Raw genomic sequence first — 18,768 nt, forward strand, 5'->3', positions numbered from 1 at the left:
CTCCTGTTACTTGTCCCAGCTTCTGCCAACCTAGCAGTTCTAAAGCATGTAAAAGATGCAAGCAGAAAAAATAGGGACCACCTTTGGTGGGAAGGTAACAGCGTTCCATGCGCCTTTGGCATTGAGTCATGCCGGCCACATGACCACAGAGACATCTTCGGACAGCACTGGCTCTTCGGCTTTGAAACGGAGATGAGCACCGTCCCCTAGAGTGGGGAACGACTAGCACGTATGTGCGAGGGGAATCTTTATCTTTACCTTTATAAGGGTGATGCATTTTATCGGATTGCTGTCTCTGTGTTACCACTTACCGTATTTTTCGGACTATAAGACACTCCTGACTATAAGACGCACATTAGTTTTAGAGGAGGAAAACAAGAAAAAAAAATCTGCCTCTGCCTCCCAGCATTCATCTGGTATTCATCTGGCTAGCATCCTTGCAACAAACAGTGGGAGGCCTTGTGCTATCCTGGTTCAGCCCTCGCCCACTGCTTTACAGGATTCTCTTGTTGGTCACATCAACCTGACCCATTAGAGCGGGGAGGCAGGGAATGTTGCGGGTCCCGCCCCCGAGGGAGATACACCTGGTAGGACCCAGAAGAAGATTGTTTTGTTATATTATACTATATTAATTTATTTGATTCTTTTTGCTAGTTTTTATTGTTTTAAATGTGGTCTTATATTATGTAAGCTGCCTTGAGTTGCTATGGATGAATAGGCGGCAATATAAATTGAATAAACAAGCAAACAAATAAACAGCAAACAGCCTGGTCAGCTTCAGCACATTATCGCAGCCCCAGCTGCCAAGGAACAATGGAGACTTCGCTGCCGAGCAGCTGATTGGTGATTGGATTTGCCTCCTGGAATACCACCGATCAGCTGTTCTAGGCGGTGGGGATCACCACCGCCTGTTTGCTGCTGCCCGTTTGCTGTGGCCCATTCGCTGCCGCCCATTTGCCTTCGCCGCCAGCATTCACTGCCATTGGCCGGGAAATGGGTGGCGGCAAACAGGCGGCGGCAACAATTCCCACTTCCTAGAACAGCTGATCTCTGCTGCACCAACTTCCTCCCTCCCCCACTGCAATATTCGCTCTATAAGATGCACAGACATTTCCATCCATTTTTTTTGGGGGGGGGAGTGCATCTTATATTCTGAAAAACATGGTATATATCTTATCACTGTATTTTTTAAAATCTATTTTGTCCTGGAATCAGATCTTACATTTTCTTTTTCTTTTCATTTATTGATATGGTTGTAAGACTAATCCATTAAGAAACCATTACTATTGAATACTTTCCCATTGAAAATCATTTATTTATTACTTCCTTTCATTTTTGTTGGTAGTTCCAAGATCCTGATTTTGGGAGCCTTTCTGGTGGAAGAATTGTACGCATTGCAGTCCATCCTGATTACCAAGGGGTAAATTTATTTTAAATTTCACTAAAATACATCTCCGCAATAATTGATAAAACATTACCCTGGTTAAAATAATTGCAAAGTATATGTAAACAACTGATTTGCAGGATTTGTTAAAACATTCTTAGAGTTGAGGTTCATACTTAAATCTTAATTGATTTGTTTTTCTTTTATTTGTATATTATGAATGCCATTCAGTTAATGTCAGTTTCCTTTTTTATTTTCTCCAGTTTGAGCATGATTTGCCAATCTGTTTATATCTTCGGTCAGTGTACTTTTGGATGATGGGCCTTGGCCTAAATCTCCATTGAACTACAAAAATTTGCCTTATTTCGACAAAATAATAACAGTCTAATCATATTTATAAATCAGTTTTAGAGCAGGATAAATGTGGACTGCCTACATTAGTTTAGAGGGTTATTTTTTATGGTTCCTTTATTGTTATATAAATTGACTTAAATGCTAACAATTTAATTGCGTAACATGAAATGGAAATCTACTTCTGTTTACTCTGAAGACATTTGTTTTCTTTTCTCTTTGTTTTCTTTTAATATAATTTAACAATTTAAAACTGAACTATACCAGCTACTATCGTGCTCTCAGCTGGCATTGGAGAGACCCAGATTTATTAAGCTACTGCCAATTACTGCAAAGATTGAAAAGGTTTTATTTTAAGAAGGGAAAGAAAAAAAGATAATTATTAAAGGATTTTGATTATGTGTTATCAAGTCAGTTTCATCTTCTGGTGACCACATAGATTTTTCTGCAGAACAATTTGTCCCTAACTTGGTCCTTCAGTTTGCAAATCTGATTGTACTATTCTTTCTCTTCCTTCTTATAATCCAGTGAATTAGGGAGGTATCAACCTGAGCTGCTTCTGAAATTATCTTGACCTTCTGGGCTTTAAAAATGCTTTAGCCCCTATTGCCTATATCTCTGTCAAGATCATCTTACTTTCTATAACCATGCATACTCACGAAAGTCTGTTTTAAATATTGTCACAGCAATTAACCACCCTGTGTAACAACTGGTAAAATGGGAACATTTAAGAGTCATTTAAGCACCTTCCTCTAATGTGCTTTCTTCTCATTCTTTCTTGATTTTTGTAGATGGGTTATGGTAGCCGAGCTTTGCGTTTGCTCCAGATGTATTATGAAGGCAAATTTCCTTGCTTGGAAGAAAAGGTTATTCGAAGCCACGAGAAATTGCTACTGTGAGCAGTGAGGTATGAAGTTTTCTATATGGGTGGTGGTATCAAGTTGGCACAGAGCTTCATCGGAGTTCTTTAATTGCCTATCTGGGCAGCAGTAAATAAGCAAATCTCAAGCTATAATTTACCAATAAAAGAGAATATTTGTAGGTCAGGGTTGAACTGTGTCTCTCTGAGCTTGGGAAGCATCAAGGACCTCACAAGCTATTATTTGGCTCTTCTTCCTCTTTTGTTAAGCTGCTCTCTTTTGTTTCAGGCTGTCAGCTTACTAGAAGAAGCTGTGATGCCTCGGAAGGATTTGCCACCTCTTCTTCTCAAGCTGAGTGAGAGGCAAGCTGAGAATCTGGACTACCTTGGGGTCTCTTATGGGTTGACGCCAAGGCTACTCAAGTAAGCATTTTGCTGTAATTGTGCATTATAGTGGAAAATGTTCATTTTCAGTTATTGTGTATTTTTGCTAGATAGGATTTGAATAATGACTCTAACTAAGGGGACATCACCCTGCCAACCAAAGTGCGTATAGTCAAAGCTATGGTTTTCCCAGTTGCAATGTATGGCTGTGAAGGTTGGACCATAAGAAAGGCTGAGCGCCAAAGAATTGAGGCCTTTGAACTCTGGTGCTGGAGAAGACTCCTGCGAGTCCCTTGACTGCAAGGTGAACAAACAAGTCAGTTCTAGAGGAGATCAACCCTGACTGCTCTTTAGAAGGCCAGATCCTGAAGATGAAACTGAAATACTTTGACCACCTAATGAGAAAGAAGGACTCACTGGAGAAGAGCCTAATGCTGGGAAAGATTGAGGGCAAAAGAAGAAGATGACGACAGAGAACGAGGTGGCTGGATGGAGTCACTGAAGCAGTAGGCATGAGTTTAAATGGACTCCAGAGGATGGTAGAGGACAGGAAGGCCTTTCTCCAGTTTGAGCATGATTTGCCAATCTGTTTATATCTTCAGTCAGTGTACTTTTGGATGATGGGCCTTGGTCTAAATCTCCATTGAACTACAAAAATTTGCCTTATTTCGACAAAATAATAACAGTCTAATCATATTTATAAATCAGTTTTAGAGCAGGATAAATGTGGACTGCCTACATTAGTTTAGAGGGTTATTTTTTATGGTTCCTTTATTGTTATATAAATTGACTTAAATGCTAACAATTTAATTGCGTAACATGAAATGGAAATCTACTTCTGTTTACTCTGAAGACATTTGTTTTCTTTTCTCTTTGTTTTCTTTTAATATAATTTAACAATTTAAAACTGAACTATACCAGCTACTATCGTGCTCTCAGCTGGCATTGGAGAGACCCAGATTTATTAAGCTACTGCCAATTACTGCAAAGATTGAAAAAGTTTTATTTTAAGAAGGGAAAGAAAAAAAGATAATTATTAAAGGATTTTGATTAATTGAGTATGCGTTATCAAGTCAGTTTCATCTTCTGGTGACCACATAGATAGATTTTTCTGCAGAACAATTTGTCCCTAACTTGGTCCTTCAGTTTGCAAGTCTGATTGTACTATTCTTTCTCTTCCTTCTTATAATCCAGTGAATTAGGTAGGTATCAACCTGAGCTGCTTCTGAAATTATCTTGACCTTCTGGGCTTTAAAAATGCTTTAGCCCCTATTGCCTATATCTCTGTCAAGATCATCTTACTTTCTATAACCATGCATACTCACAAAAGTCTGTTTTAAATATTGTCACAGCAATTAACCACCCTGTGTAACAACTGGTAAAATGGGAACATTTAAGAGTCATTTAAGCACCTTCCTCTAATGTGCTTTCTTCTCATTCTTTCTTGATTTTTGTAGATGGGTTATGGTAGCCGAGCTTTGCGTTTGCTCCAGATGTATTATGAAGGCAAATTTCCTTGCTTGGAAGAAAAGGTTATTCGGAAGCCACGAGAAATTGCTACTGTGAGCAGTGAGGTATGAAGTTTTCTATATGGGTGGTGGTATCAAGTTGGCACAGAGCTTCATCGGAGTTCTTTAATTGCCTATCTGGGCAGCAGTAAATAAGCAAATCTCAAGCTATAATTTACCAATAAAAGAGAATATTTGTAGGTCAGGGTTGAACTGTGTCTCTCTGAGCTTGGGAAGCATCAAGGACCTCACAAGCTATTATTTGGCTCTTCTTCCTCTTTTGTTAAGCTGCTCTCTTTTGTTTCAGGCTGTCAGCTTACTAGAAGAAGCTGTGATGCCTCGGAAGGATTTGCCACCTCTTCTTCTCAAGCTGAGTGAGAGGCAAGCTGAGAATCTGGACTACCTTGGGGTCTCTTATGGGTTGACGCCAAGGCTACTCAAGTAAGCATTTTGCTGTAATTGTGCATTATAGTGGAAAATGTTCATTTTCAGTTATTGTGTATTTTTGCCAGATTGGATTTGAATAATGACTCTAACTAAGGGGACATCACCCTGCCAACCAAAGTGCGTAAAGTCAAAGCTATGGTTTTCCCAGTTGCAATGTATGGCTGTGAAGGTTGGACCATAAGAAAGGCTGAGCGCCAAAGAATTGAGGCCTTTGAACTCTGGTGCTGGAGAAGACTCCTGCGAGTCCCTTGACTGCAAGGTGAACAAACAAGTCAGTTCTAGAGGAGATCAACCCTGACTGCTCTTTAGAAGGCCAGATCCTGAAGATGAAACTGAAATACTTTGACCACCTAATGAGAAAGAAGGACTCACTGGAGAAGAGCCTAATGCTGGGAAAGATTGAGGGCAAAAGAAGAAGATGACGACAGAGAACGAGGTGGCTGGATGGAGTCACTGAAGCAGTAGGCATGAGTTTAAATGGACTCCAGAGGATGGTAGAGGACAGGAAGGCCTGGAGGAATGTTGTCCATGGGGTCGCGATGGGTTGGACACGACTGCAACCAGCAACAACAAAGGGGACTGACTATTCTTTGGGACACTTGATACTTATGGATTCTATGGAATGTGTTCATTTTCTGTTCCATTCTGTAGTTTCTCTTTGCCAACCTGGTATTGTATCACTTTTCTGTGGCAATAATTCCATTTATTCAATTTTTCCAATCAAAACAATCTTTTTATTTCAGCCGACAAACTATTTAAAGTTTTTCTCATCCATTTTGTTGACACTGTCCCAACGAGCAGCTTTCCCATATCCAAAGGCATTTATACTTGAGAGAAGAGAATTAAAGAGAATAAAATATTTATGTTCCTGAATGTCTTCTTGAGAAAGACAGTATTATGGAGTGTCAGTTGAAAACGTTCAGTTTTTAAAGCAGAAAATTATGCTTTAAATGTCCCACAATTGGCTTATATTTTACCATATTGCTTGAGGATGTATTTCTAATACAGAATCCAGTATTTAAATTGGAAAAATAAGGAATGAACTTTCTCTTGTTTGTGGATTAATTTTTATTGTTTTCCTTTCCTACAAGATTTTGGAAACGGGGTGGATTCGTGCCGGTCTATTTGAGGCAAACTCCAGTAAGTTGTGTTTCATAGTCCAAGACCATAACAGAATTTCTGTGTTTATTTCTTGAATATCAGGGAGGAGGAGAAATTCTGTTGGCAAATGATTTGTTTTTCTTCATCAGAAAATGGCAGAGTGACTTTTTTTTACTAGAAGGGTGGAATAAGAGCTAGTGAGAGGAACAAATATGGACATTGTTACTTCTAAATATAATCACACTCTTGGATTACTGTGGGTGTAGATCCATCAGATTCAAGATGTTTCCAAGCTCCCCTGTTTATTTCATATTTCAGAATCTCAGAGTAAAGTTATTATTAAGCATTATTTACGCTTATTTGTATAGTTGTAGTAGCAGTAAAATATCACATTTGTACCAATTCAAAGTCTTACATAGCCACCAGAAGCATGCTCTCAAGGTTTTATAAGACAGATTACAAGGTTATTGTTTTTTATGCCTTGAAATATCATCCAAAGGCATTTTAAGGAAAGAAATGCAGGAGATTTATTAGTTATTTGATACAAGCGTTCTTTATTTTGCTGTTTATCATCGTTTAGTCCCATAAATGTTAGCCAAAGAACTCTAAATTCTTTGCTACCCACCCATTTATTGACTGGTGAGATGTAGCTAAGGGAAAGTACGTTATTCTTCTGCTTTTGGGGCAAATCTCCTACTGTAGAAATGGTGATTCATTTATTTAATTAGGACTTTAAGTGGTGGTGGGGATATAAGGCAAAGGCTGGGTAGTCATCTACCAGAGACACTATACGGAGTTGGATGGAATGGTTTCTGAGGTTCCTTCCAAACTTTATATACTTGTGGCTACCTGTGGCCTTTCGAGTGCACTTTAAGGTTTTGGTTACTACCTTTAAAGCGCTCCATGGCTTAGGGCCTGGGTACTTACGGGACCGCCTGCTGTTACCGCATGCCTCCCACCGACCCGTATGCTCTCACAGAGAGGGACTTCTCAGGGTGCCGTCGGCCAAACAATGTCGGCTGGGCCCCAGGAAGGCCCTTCTCTGTGGGGGCTCCCACACTCTGGAATGAGCTTCCCCCGGGTTTACGCCAAATACCGGACCTTCGGACCTTTCACCGCGAACTGAAGACACATCTTTTTATTCGCGCAGGGCTGGCTTAAGTTTTATCGATTTTAAATTTCTTATTATTAATTTTAAAATTGGGGTTTTAGTTTTTTATATATTTTACAGTTCTTAGGCTGATTATAATAAGTTTTTACTTGCATTTTAAAATTGTATATTGTATCGTTCTTTTTACTTTTGCCTGTACACGCCCTGAGTCCTTTGGGAGAAGGCGGTATAAATCAAATAAATAAATAAATAAATAAATAAATATTCAATTATAGTACATGGGGCTCTTAATTTAGTTCATTTAATCAAATGTTTGGTTAACTTGGGCCAATGATGACTCAGTTCTCATGGCAGGAGATATTCTCTCACCTCTTCTAGCTATATTTCTGTTGATAGAAAAATACTTTAATTCAAACAAATAGTTGCTGTTTGTTGAAAACATAGTGTGCTAATAGCCCCAATGGCTTTGTGTCTAGAATGATCTGACCGGGGAACATTCCTGCATTATGTTGAAGATGCTGAACGAAGAAGAAGAGAACACGGAGGAGAGTTGGCTCACTGCTTTCTGGAAAGGTGAGTTAATTAAGACACTTTGTGATTGATTTAATCAACCCTTTACATGCTTGTGAAAGCTTGAAAAAAAATGGCACCATCTCCATGGTACTACTTTGAAAGTTTCAGTATAATGGGGAAAGCTATTGACTAACTTTGACAGTCCCAGTTTTCACAATTGATCAGTGAACAAAAGTTGCAAGTTATTTTTTGATACATCCACGTTTCTAATAAAGGAGAATATTTGTAGGTCAGGGTTGACATGGGGGATCCTTGATGCTCTCTGAGCTTGCCTGTTTTTTGCAGATGTTTTTATTGCCCAAACTAGATAAGATTATCCGTGCTAGCCCTGATGCCCTGATGATGTTACCTAGTTTGGGAAATGAAATGTCTGCAAGAAAACAGGCAAGCTCAGAGAGCACCCTGTTTCTCAACACTGCTGGCTGTGGAATTCTGGGAGCTGAAATTCACACATGGTAAACTGGCTAAGGTTGAGAAATATTGTGTTACATGAGAGCCCCTTGTTTTTTCTCGTTGCTCTACAGATTTCAGGAGGAGATTCTTGTCTCTCTTGTCTTACCAGTTCAGCACTTTCTCCCCATCATTAGCTTTGAATATATTACAAAACAGGAATGTCAAGCAACAGTCACAATCCTGTAAGTATATGCAAGCTCCTGACAGGGTACTTCATAAAACAACTTAAATGAAATCCAGGAAAAAGGTGGATGTTGAATGAAGAATTTTCATAGATCTTCATTCTGTTTCTAATAGGCTAAACATTGAAGCCCCGCTCTTTTTTTAAAATTGAGATCCACTTTTTCTTTTCTTTCTTCTTCAATTTTAAATGTACTCTTATATCCTTCTCTTTTAAAATGGAGGAAATGTGGTCATATACTTTAGTAATACTGATTTTGACTATTTGATTGCATGCAAATATTTTTTCAAAACAATTCATGCTCTTTAGGCATAACACACTAGTATTTTTATGTCATATTAGAGGAAATCTTTGAAATCTGTTTCAAATTAGAAGCAACCATTAGTGGTTTTCTATTCCTTAATTCCATGCATGATACATTATCTTGTGTTCTCCCTTCCTAATCTTAACACACAATCCAATAAGGAAAAAAGTGTATATAGATTAACCTTGTCCAGGTTAATGTTCTTTAGGTGTGTTTCACTTTATCTCCCATAATTTTCTAGATGGCATAATAATCTGCTGTGCTCTGCGAATGGGTGCAAATACCTAAATTCTACCCAAAGGAGGCTGGTTGGAGATTATGAGAGCCAGGGATTAAGGCATGTAGAGAGATGCAGATTGATTAAAATTAGTGTACGCTCCTCTTTTTTTTTTTTCCCCGTATGGCATGTGTTAGCCAGGGATCACCAAAGTGGCTAGCTACCTCTGTGAAACAATTTTTTTGGATGGTATTATCTTACTCGCGAGATGCCTGAATGCCAATAGGTAATTGGGGGAGGCTCCTTTCCTGTCCCTACACGGTTTATTCGCTCATGGGAATTGAGCCACCAAGCTGCTGACTTCAGTGGAGCGCAGGCTCAGCGTCTTACCACGTGAGCCACCGCGACCCCAAGCGAGCTACTGAGGATTAATGACTTCAGATCCTATTTTTGCATAACCGTCTACTTTTTCTTCTATTTCTCACCAATTTGCTCAGCTCTCAGTCGTAATGAACTAGAAGCGGTCTTCATCCCTTATGACCTGAAGAGACTAGAGATGTACTCAAGAAACATGGTGGACTATCACTTGATCATGGACATGATCCCAACTATTTCTAGATTGTACTTTCTCAACAAGTTTGGAGCTATGCCTCTTTCTGCTACTCAGGCTGTACGTACAACTTATCTAACTACTGTTGAATTAATTGAATTCACTTCATTTGATGTCCTGCCAATGGGCCTTCAATTGATACTTTAATTTTTCACTAGCATCTTTTTGCCCATGATATAAATGTTTCTAAAATGTATGTTTCAACAAGCCCCAAATCTTTTTTAATTTTTTTTAATTAAGCAGGTTTTTTTCCATTTTATATCACAATTTTCATCATCCTTGCAACACTTTAATACCAATATATATCTAGTATAAATACATTTTCCCTTTATCTATGTAATTACATACATGTGGTTTCCTTATACATACTAATATATTCATTTATGTACATTTATATACAGTACATAGTTATTACTCTGTGTTTTTTTTTAAATTACCTTTTATATCACATCTTATCCTACTATAATACTGCATATTCTTCATTTATCTTTGTTTGTGCTTTTTACTATTTTCTAGCTCCTTAATCCACTTTCTTTGTTAATTTCCTAGTCTTTACATCTATTGTCTAACCAGTTATACCATAAATTCCATATCAAATAATATTCAGTTTCTCCTCCATCTTTTATTTCCATTGTTAATTTATTCATCTCGGCACACTCTTAATACTTTCTTTATCACACTTTCCTCTGATGGCATATTTTTATTTTTCCAGTTTTGGGCAGAGACTATTCTGGCAGTTACTACATGTAGTATAAGATACTGAGTTTTTTTGTCATAATCTCCTGTAAGTATGCCTAATAGGAATAGTTCTGTAAGCCCCAAATCTTTATTGCACATGTCAGTTGATATTCTCTGGAATCCAGTGGTAGATTTTTGATGGTTTCATAGTCAGAAACTTCTTAAGATGAAGTCTGATTAGCTTTGGAATCATAGGTACAACCAGACATTATTTGAAATCATGAACACTTCCAGATTTTATTTAGGCCGGGTCTCTAAACCAAGTAGTTAAATCTCTGAGAAACCTCTGAGCTTGCCTGTTTTGCAGATGTTTTATTGCCCAAACTAGATAAGATGACGACAGAGAACGAGGTGGCTGGATGGAGTCACTGAAGCAGTAGGCATGAGTTTAAATGGACTCCAGAGGATGGTAGAGGACAGGAAGGCCTGGAGGAATGTTGTCCATGGGGTCGCGATGGGTTGGACACGACTGCAACCAGCAACAACAAAGGGGACTGACTATTCTTTGGGACACTTGATACTTATGGATTCTATGGAATGTGTTCATTTTCTGTTCCATTCTGTAGTTTCTCTTTGCCAACCTGGTATTGCATCACTTTTCTGTGGCAATAATTCCATTTTTCAATTTTTCCAATCAAAACAATCTTTTTATTTCAGCCGACAAACTATTTAAAGTTTTTCTTATCCATTTTGGTGACACTGTCCCAACGAGCAGCTTTCCCATATCCAAAGGCATTTATACTTGAGAGAAGAGAATTAAAGAGAATAAAATATTTATGTTCCTGAATGTCTTCTTGAGAAAGACAGTATTATGGAGTGTCAGTTGAAAACGTTCAGTTTTTAAAGCAGAAAATTATGCTTTAAATGTCCCACAATTGGCTTATATTTTACCATATTGCTTGAGGATGTATTTCTAATACAGAATCCAGTATTTAAATTGGAAAAATAAGGAATGAACTTTCTCTTGTTTGTGGATTAATTTTTATTGTTTTCCTTTCCTACAAGATTTTGGAAACGGGGTGGATTCGTGCCGGTCTATTTGAGGCAAACTCCAGTAAGTTGTGTTTCATAGTCCAAGACCATAACAGAATTTCTGTGTTTATTTCTTGAATATCAGGGAGGAGGAGAAATTCTGTTGGCAAATGATTTGTTTTTTCTTCATCAGAAAATGGCAGAGTGACTTTTTTTTACTAGAAGGGTGGAATAAGAGCTAGTGAGAGGAACAAATATGGACATTGTTACTTCTAAATATAATCACACTCTTGGATTACTGTGGGTGTAGATCCATCAGATTCAAGATGTTTCCAAGCTCCCCTGTTTATTTCATATTTCAGAATCTCAGAGTAAAGTTATTATTAAGCATTATTTACGCTTATTTGTATAGTTGTAGTAGCAGTAAAATATCACATTTGTACCAATTCAAAGTCTTACATAGCCACCAGAAGCATGCTCTCAAGGTTTTATAAGACAGATTACAAGGTTATTGTTTTTTATGCCTTGAAATATCATCCAAAGGCATTTTAAGGAAAGAAATACAGGGGATTTATTAGTTATTTGATACAAGCGTTCTTTATTTTGCTGTTTATCATCGTTTAGTCCCATAAATGTTAGCCAAAGAACTCTAAATTCTTTGCTACCCACCCATTTATTGACTGGTGAGATGTAGTTAAGGGAAAGTACGTTATTCTTCTGCTTTTGGGGCAAATCTCCTACTGTAGAAATGGTGATTCATTTATTTAATTAGGACTTTAAGTGGTGGTGGGGATATAAGGCAAAGGCTGGGTAGTCATCTGCCAGAGACACTATACGGAGTTGGATGGAATGGTTTCTGAGGTTCCTTCCAAACTTTATATACTTGTGGCTACCTGTGGCTTAAGGTTTTGGTTACTACCTTTAAAGCGCTCCATGGCTTAGGGCCTGGGTACTTACGGGACCGCCTGCTGTTACCGCATGCCTCCCACCGACCCGTATGCTCTCACAGAGAGGGACTTCTCAGGGTGCCGTCGGCCAAACAATGTCGGCTGGCGGCCCCCAGGGGAAGGTCCTTCTCTGTGGGGGCTCCCACACTCTGGAATGAGCTTCCCCCGGGTTTACGCCAAATACCGGACCTTCGGACCTTTCACCGCGAACTGAAGACACATCTTTTTATTCGCGCAGGGCTGGCTTAAGTTTTATCGATTTTAAATTTCTTATTATTAATTTTAAATTGGGGTTTTAGTTTTTTATATATTTTACAGTTCTTAGGCTGATTATAATAAGTTTTTTACTTGCATTTTAAATTGTATATTGTATCGTTCTTTTTTACTTTTGCCTGTACACCGCCCTGAGTCCTTTGGGAGAAGGCGTATAAATCAAATAAATAAATAAATAAATAAATAAATAAATAAATATTCAATTATAGTACATGGGGCTCTTAATTTAGTTCATTTAATCAAAACGTTTGGTTAACTTGGGCCAATGATGACTCAGTTCTCATGGCAGGGAGATATTCTCTCATCTCTTCTAGCTATATTTCTGTTGATAGAAAAATACTTTAATTCAAACAAATAGTTGCTGTTTGTTGAAAACATAGTGTGCTAATAGCCCCAATGGCTTTGTGTCTAGAATGATCTGACCGGGGAACATTCCTGCATTATGTTGAAGATGCTGAACGAAGAAGAAGAGAACACGGAGGAGAGTTGGCTCACTGCTTTCTGGAAAGGTGAGTTAATTAAGACACTTTGTGATTGATTTAATCAACCCTTTACATGCTTGTGAAAGCTTGAAAAAAAATGGCACCATCTCCATGGTACTACTTTGAAAGTTTCAGTATAATGGGGAAAGCTATTGACTAACTTTGACAGTCCCAGTTTTCACAATTGATCAGTGAACAAAAGTTGCAAGTTATTTTTTGATACATCCACGTTTCTAATAAAGGAGAATATTTGTAGGTCAGGGTTGAACTGTGTCTCTCTGAGCTTGGGAAGCATCAAGGACCTCACAAGCTATTATTTGGCTCTTCTTCCTCTTTTGTTAAGCTGCTCTCTTTTGTTTCAGGCTGTCAGCTTACTAGAAGAAGCTGTGATGCCTCGGAAGGATTTGCCACCTCTTCTTCTCAAGCTGAGTGAGAGGCAAGCTGAGAATCTGGACTACCTTGGGGTCTCTTATGGGTTGACGCCAAGGCTACTCAAGTAAGCATTTTGCTGTAATTGTGCATTATAGTGGAAAATGTTCATTTTCAGTTATTGTGTGTCAGTGTATTTTTGCCAGATTGGATTTGAATAATGACTCTAACTAAGGGGACATCACCCTGCCAACCAAAGTGCGTAAAGTCAAAGCTATGGTTTTCCCAGTTACAATGTATGGCTGTGAAGGTTGGATCATAAGAAAGGCTGAGCGCCAAAGAATTGAGGCCTTTGAACTCTGGTGCTGGAGAAGACTTCTGCGAGTCCCTTGGACTGCAAGGCGAACAAACAAGTCAGTTCTAGAGGAGATCAACCCTGACTGCTCTTTAGAAGGCCAGATCCTGAAGATGAAACTGAAATACTTTGGCCACCTAATGAGAAAGAAGGACTCACTGGAGAAGAGCCTAATGCTGGGAAAGATTGAGGGCAAAAGAAGAAGAGGACGACAGAGAACGAAGTGGCTGGATGGAGTCACTGAAACAGTAGGCATGAGTTTAAATGGACTCCAGAGGATGGTAGAGGACAGGAAGGCTTGGAGGAATGTTGTCCATGGGGTCGCGATGGGTCGGACACGACTTCGCAACTAACAACAACAAAGGGGACTGACTATTCTTTGGGACACTTGATACTTATGGATTCTATGGAATGTGTTCATTTTCTGTTCCATTCTGTAGTTTCTCTTTGCCAACCTGGTATTGTATCACTTTTCTGTGGCAATAATTCCATTTATTCAATTTTTCCAATCAAAACAATCTTTTTATTTCAGCCGACAAACTATTTAAAGTTTTTCTCATCCATTTTGTTGACACTGTCCCAACGAGCAGCTTTCCCATATCCAAAGGCATTTATACTTGAGAGAAGAGAATTAAAGAGAATAAAATATTTATGTTCCTGAATGTCTTCTTGAGAAAGACAGTATTATGGAGTGTCAGTTGAAAATGTTCAGTTTTTAAAGCAGAAAATTGTGCTTTAAATGTCCCACAATTGGCTTATATTTTACCATATTGCTTGAGGATGTATTTCTAATACAGAATCCAGTATTTAAATTGGAAAAATAAGGAATGAACTTTCTCTTGTTTGTGGATTAATTTTTATTGTTTTCCTTTCCTACAAGATTTTGGAAACGGGGTGGATTCGTGCCGGTCTATTTGAGGCAAACTCCAGTAAGTTGTGTTTCATAGTCCAAGACCATAACAGAATTTCTGTGTTTATTTCTTGAATATCAGGGAGGAGGAGAAATTCTGTTGGCAAATGATTTGTTTTTTCTTCATCAGAAAATGGCAGAGTGACTTTTTTTTACTAGAAGGGTGGAATAAGAGCTAGTGAGAGGAACAAATATGGACACTGTTACTTCTAAATATAATCATACACTTGGATTACTGTGGGTGTAGATCCATCAGATTCAAGATGTTCCCAAACTCCCCTGTTTATTTCATAGTTCAGAATCTCAGAGTAAAGTTATTATTAAGCATTATTTACGCTTATTTGTATAGTTGTAGTAGCAGTAAAATATCACATTTGTACCAATTCAAAGTGTTACATAGCCACCAGAAGCATGCTCTCAAGGTTTTATAAGACAGATTACAAGGTTATTGTTTTTTATGCCTTGAAATATCATCCAAAGGCATTTTAAGGAAAGAAATACAGGGGATTTATTAGTTATTTGATACAAGCGTTCTTTATTTTGCTGTTTATCATCGTTTAGTCCCATAAATGTTAGCCAAAGAACTCTAAATTCTTTGCTACCCACCCATTTATTGACTGGTGAGATGTAGTTAAGGGAAAGTACGTTATTCTTCTGCTTTTGGGGCAAATCTCCTACTGTAGAAATGGTGATTCATTTATTTAATTAGGACTTTAAGTGGTGGTGGGGATATAAGGCAAAGGCTGGGTAGTCATCTACCAGAGACACTATACGGAGTTGGATGGAATGGTTTCTGAGGTTCCTTCCAAACTTTATATACTTGTGGCTACCTGTGGCCTTTCGAGTGCACTTTAAGGTTTTGGTTACTACCTTTAAAGCGCTCCATGGCTTAGGGCCTGGGTACTTACGGGACCGCCTGCTGTTACCGCATGCCTCCCACCGACCCGTATGCTCTCACAGAGAGGGACTTCTCAGGTGCCTGGCCCCCAGGAAGGTCCTTCTCTGTGGGGCTCACACTCTGGAATGAGCTTCCGGGTTTACGCCAAATACCGGACCTTCGGACCTTTCACCGCGAACTGAAGACACATCTTTTTATTCGCGCAGGGCTGGCTTAAGTTTTATCGATTTTAAATTTCTTATTATTAATTTTAAATTGGGGTTTTAGTTTTTTATATATTTTACAGTTCTTAGGCTGATTATAATAAGTTTTTTACTTGCATTTTAAATTGTATATTGTATCGTTCTTTTTTACTTTTGCCTGTACACCGCCCTGAGTCCTTTGGGAGAAGGGCGGTATAAAAATCAAATAAAATAAATAAATAAATAAATAAATATTCAATTATAGTACATGGGGCTCTTAATTTAGTTCATTTAATCAAAATGTTTGGTTAACTTGGGCCAATGATGACTCAGTTCTCATGGCAGGGAGATATTCTCTCACCTCTTCTAGCTATATTTCTGTTGATAGAAAAATACTTTAATTCAAACAAATAGTTGCTGTTTGTTGAAAACATAGTGTGCTAATAGCCCCAATGGCTTTGTGTCTAGAATGATCTGACCGGGGAACATTCCTGCATTATGTTGAAGATGCTGAACGAAGAAGAAGAGAACACAGAGGAGAGTTGGCTCACTGCTTTCTGGAAAGGTGAGTTAATTAAGACACTTTGTGATTGATTTAATCAACCCTTTACATGCTTGTGAAAGCTTGAAAAAAAATGGCACCATCTCCGTACTACTTTGAAAGTTTCAGTATAATGGGGAAAGCTATTGACTAACTTTGACAGTCCCAGTTTTCACAATTGATCAGTGACCAAAATTTGCAAGTTATTTTTTGATACATCCACGTTTCTAATAAAGGAGAGTATTTGTAGGTCAGGGTTGACATGGGGGATCCTTGATGCTCTCTGAGCTTGCCTGTTTTTTGCAGATGTTTTTATTGCCCAAACTAGATAAGATTATCCGTGCTAGCCCTGATGCACTGATGATGTTACCTAGTTTGGGAAATGAAATGTCTGCAAGAAAACAGGCAAGCTCAGAGAGCACCATGTTTCTCAACACTGCTGGCTGTGGAATTCTGGGAGCTGAAATTCACACATGGTAAACTGGCTAAGGTTGAGAAATATTGTGTTACATGAGAGCCCCTTGTTTTTTCTCGTTGCTCTACAGATTTCAGGAGGAGATTCTTGTCTCTCTTGTCTTACCAGTTCAGCACTTTCTCCCCATCATTAGCTTTGAATATATTACAAAACAGGAATGTCAAGCAACAGTCACAATCCTGTAAGTATATGCAAGCTCCTGACAGGGTACTTCATAAAACAACTTAAATGAAATCCAGGAAAAAGGTGGATGTTGAATGAAGAATTTTCATAGATCTTCATTCTGTTTCTAATAGGCTAAACATTGAAGCCCCGCTCTTTTTTTAAAATTGAGATCCACTTTTTCTTTTCTTTCTTCTTCAATTTTAAATGTACTCTTATATCCTTCTCTTTTAAAATGGAGGAAATGTGGTCATATACTTTAGTAATACTGATTTTGACTATTTGATTGCATGCAAATATTTTTTCAAAACGATTCATGCTCTTTAGGCATAACACACTAGTATTTTTATGTCATATTAGAGGAAATCTTTGAAATCTGTTTCAAATTAGAAGCAACCATTAGTGGTTTTCTATTCCTTAATTCCATGCATGATACATTATCTTGTGTTCTCCCTTCCTAATCTTAACACACAATCCAATAAGGAAAAAAGTGTATATAGATTAACCTTGTCCAGGTTAATGTTCTTTAGGTGTGTTTCACTTTATCTCCCATAATTTTCTAGATGGCATAATAATCTGCTGTGCTCTGCGAATGGGTGCAAATACCTAAATTCTACCAAAAGGAGGCTGGTCGGAGATTATGAGAGCCAGAGATTAAGGCATGTAGAGAGATGCAGATTGATTAAAATTAGTGTACGCTCCTCTTTTTTTTTTTTTTCGTATGGCATGTGTTAGCCAGGGATCACCAAAGTGGCTAGCTGCCTCTGTGAAACAAATTTTTTTGGATGGTATTATCTTACTCGCGAGACGCCTGAATGCCAATAGGTAATTGGGGGAGGCTCCTTTCCTGTCCCTACATGGTTTATTCGCTCATGGGAATTGAGCCACCAAGCTGCTGACCTCAGTGGAGCGCAGGCTCAGAGTCTTACCATGTGAGCCACTGCGACCCCAAGCGAGCTACTGAGGATTAATGACTTCAGATCCTATTTTTGCATAACCGTCTACTTTTTCTTCTATTTCTTACCAATTTGCTCAGCTCTCAGCCGTAATGAACTAGAAGCGGTCTTCATCCCTTATGACCTGAAGAGACTAGAGATGTACTCAAGAAACATGGTGGACTATCACTTGATCATGGACATGATCCCAACTATTTCTAGATTGTACTTTCTCAACAAGTTTGGCGCTATGCCTCTTTCTGCTACTCAGGCTGTACGTACAACTTATCTAACTACTGTTGAATTAATTGAATTCACTTCATTTGATGACCTGCCAATGGGCCTTCAATTGATACTTTAATTTTTTCACTAGCATCTTTTTGCCCATGATATAAATGTTTCTAAAATGTATGTTTCAACAAGCCCCAAATCTTTTTTAATTTTTTTTAATTAAGCAGCTTTTTTTCCATTTTATATCACAATTTTCATCATCCTTGCAACACTTCAATACCAATATATCTCTAGTATAAATACATTTTCCCTTTATCTATGTAATTACATACATGTGGTTTCCTTATATATACTAATATATTCATTTATGTACATTTATATACAGTACATAGTTATTACTCTGTGTTTTTTTTTTAAATTACCTTTTATATCACATCTTATCCTACTATAATACTGCATATTCTTCATTTATCTTTGTTTGTGCTTTTTACTATTTTCTAGCTCCTTAATCCACTTTCTTTGTTAATTTCCTAGTCTTTACATCTATTGTCTAACCAGTTATACCATAAATTCCATATCAAATAATATTCAGTTTCTCCTCCATCTTTTATTTCCATTGTTAATTTATTCATCTCGGCACACTCTTAATACTTTCTTTATCACACTTTCCTCTGATGGCATATTTTTATTTTTCCAGTTTTGGGCAGAGACTATTCTGGCCGCAGTTACTACATGTAGTATAAGATACTGAGTTTTTTTGTCATAATCTCCTGTAAGTATGCCTAATAGGAATAGTTCTGTAAGCCCCAAATCTT

At 38.0% G+C, this 18,768-nt stretch overlaps 1 protein-coding gene across 1 annotated transcript in view; it reads left to right on the forward strand.

Moving 5' to 3' along the window:
• Positions 1 to 18,768, forward strand: part of NAT10 (N-acetyltransferase 10) — a 57,399-nt gene that overhangs the window by 31,073 nt on the left and 7,558 nt on the right. Inside the window, exons 18-24 of the mRNA XM_058161633.1 lie at positions 1,346 to 1,420; positions 4,436 to 4,552; positions 4,794 to 4,927; positions 6,025 to 6,073; positions 7,622 to 7,718; positions 8,243 to 8,353; positions 9,371 to 9,543. Of these exons, the coding sequence (XP_058017616.1) occupies positions 1,346 to 1,420; positions 4,436 to 4,552; positions 4,794 to 4,927; positions 6,025 to 6,073; positions 7,622 to 7,718; positions 8,243 to 8,353; positions 9,371 to 9,543 (756 nt within the window). The remainder of the gene's footprint in view (positions 1 to 1,345; positions 1,421 to 4,435; positions 4,553 to 4,793; positions 4,928 to 6,024; positions 6,074 to 7,621; positions 7,719 to 8,242; positions 8,354 to 9,370; positions 9,544 to 18,768) is intronic.

Source organism: Ahaetulla prasina, chromosome 1 (assembly GCF_028640845.1).
Source record: "Ahaetulla prasina isolate Xishuangbanna chromosome 1, ASM2864084v1, whole genome shotgun sequence".
Lineage (NCBI taxonomy): Eukaryota > Metazoa > Chordata > Lepidosauria > Squamata > Colubridae > Ahaetulla > Ahaetulla prasina.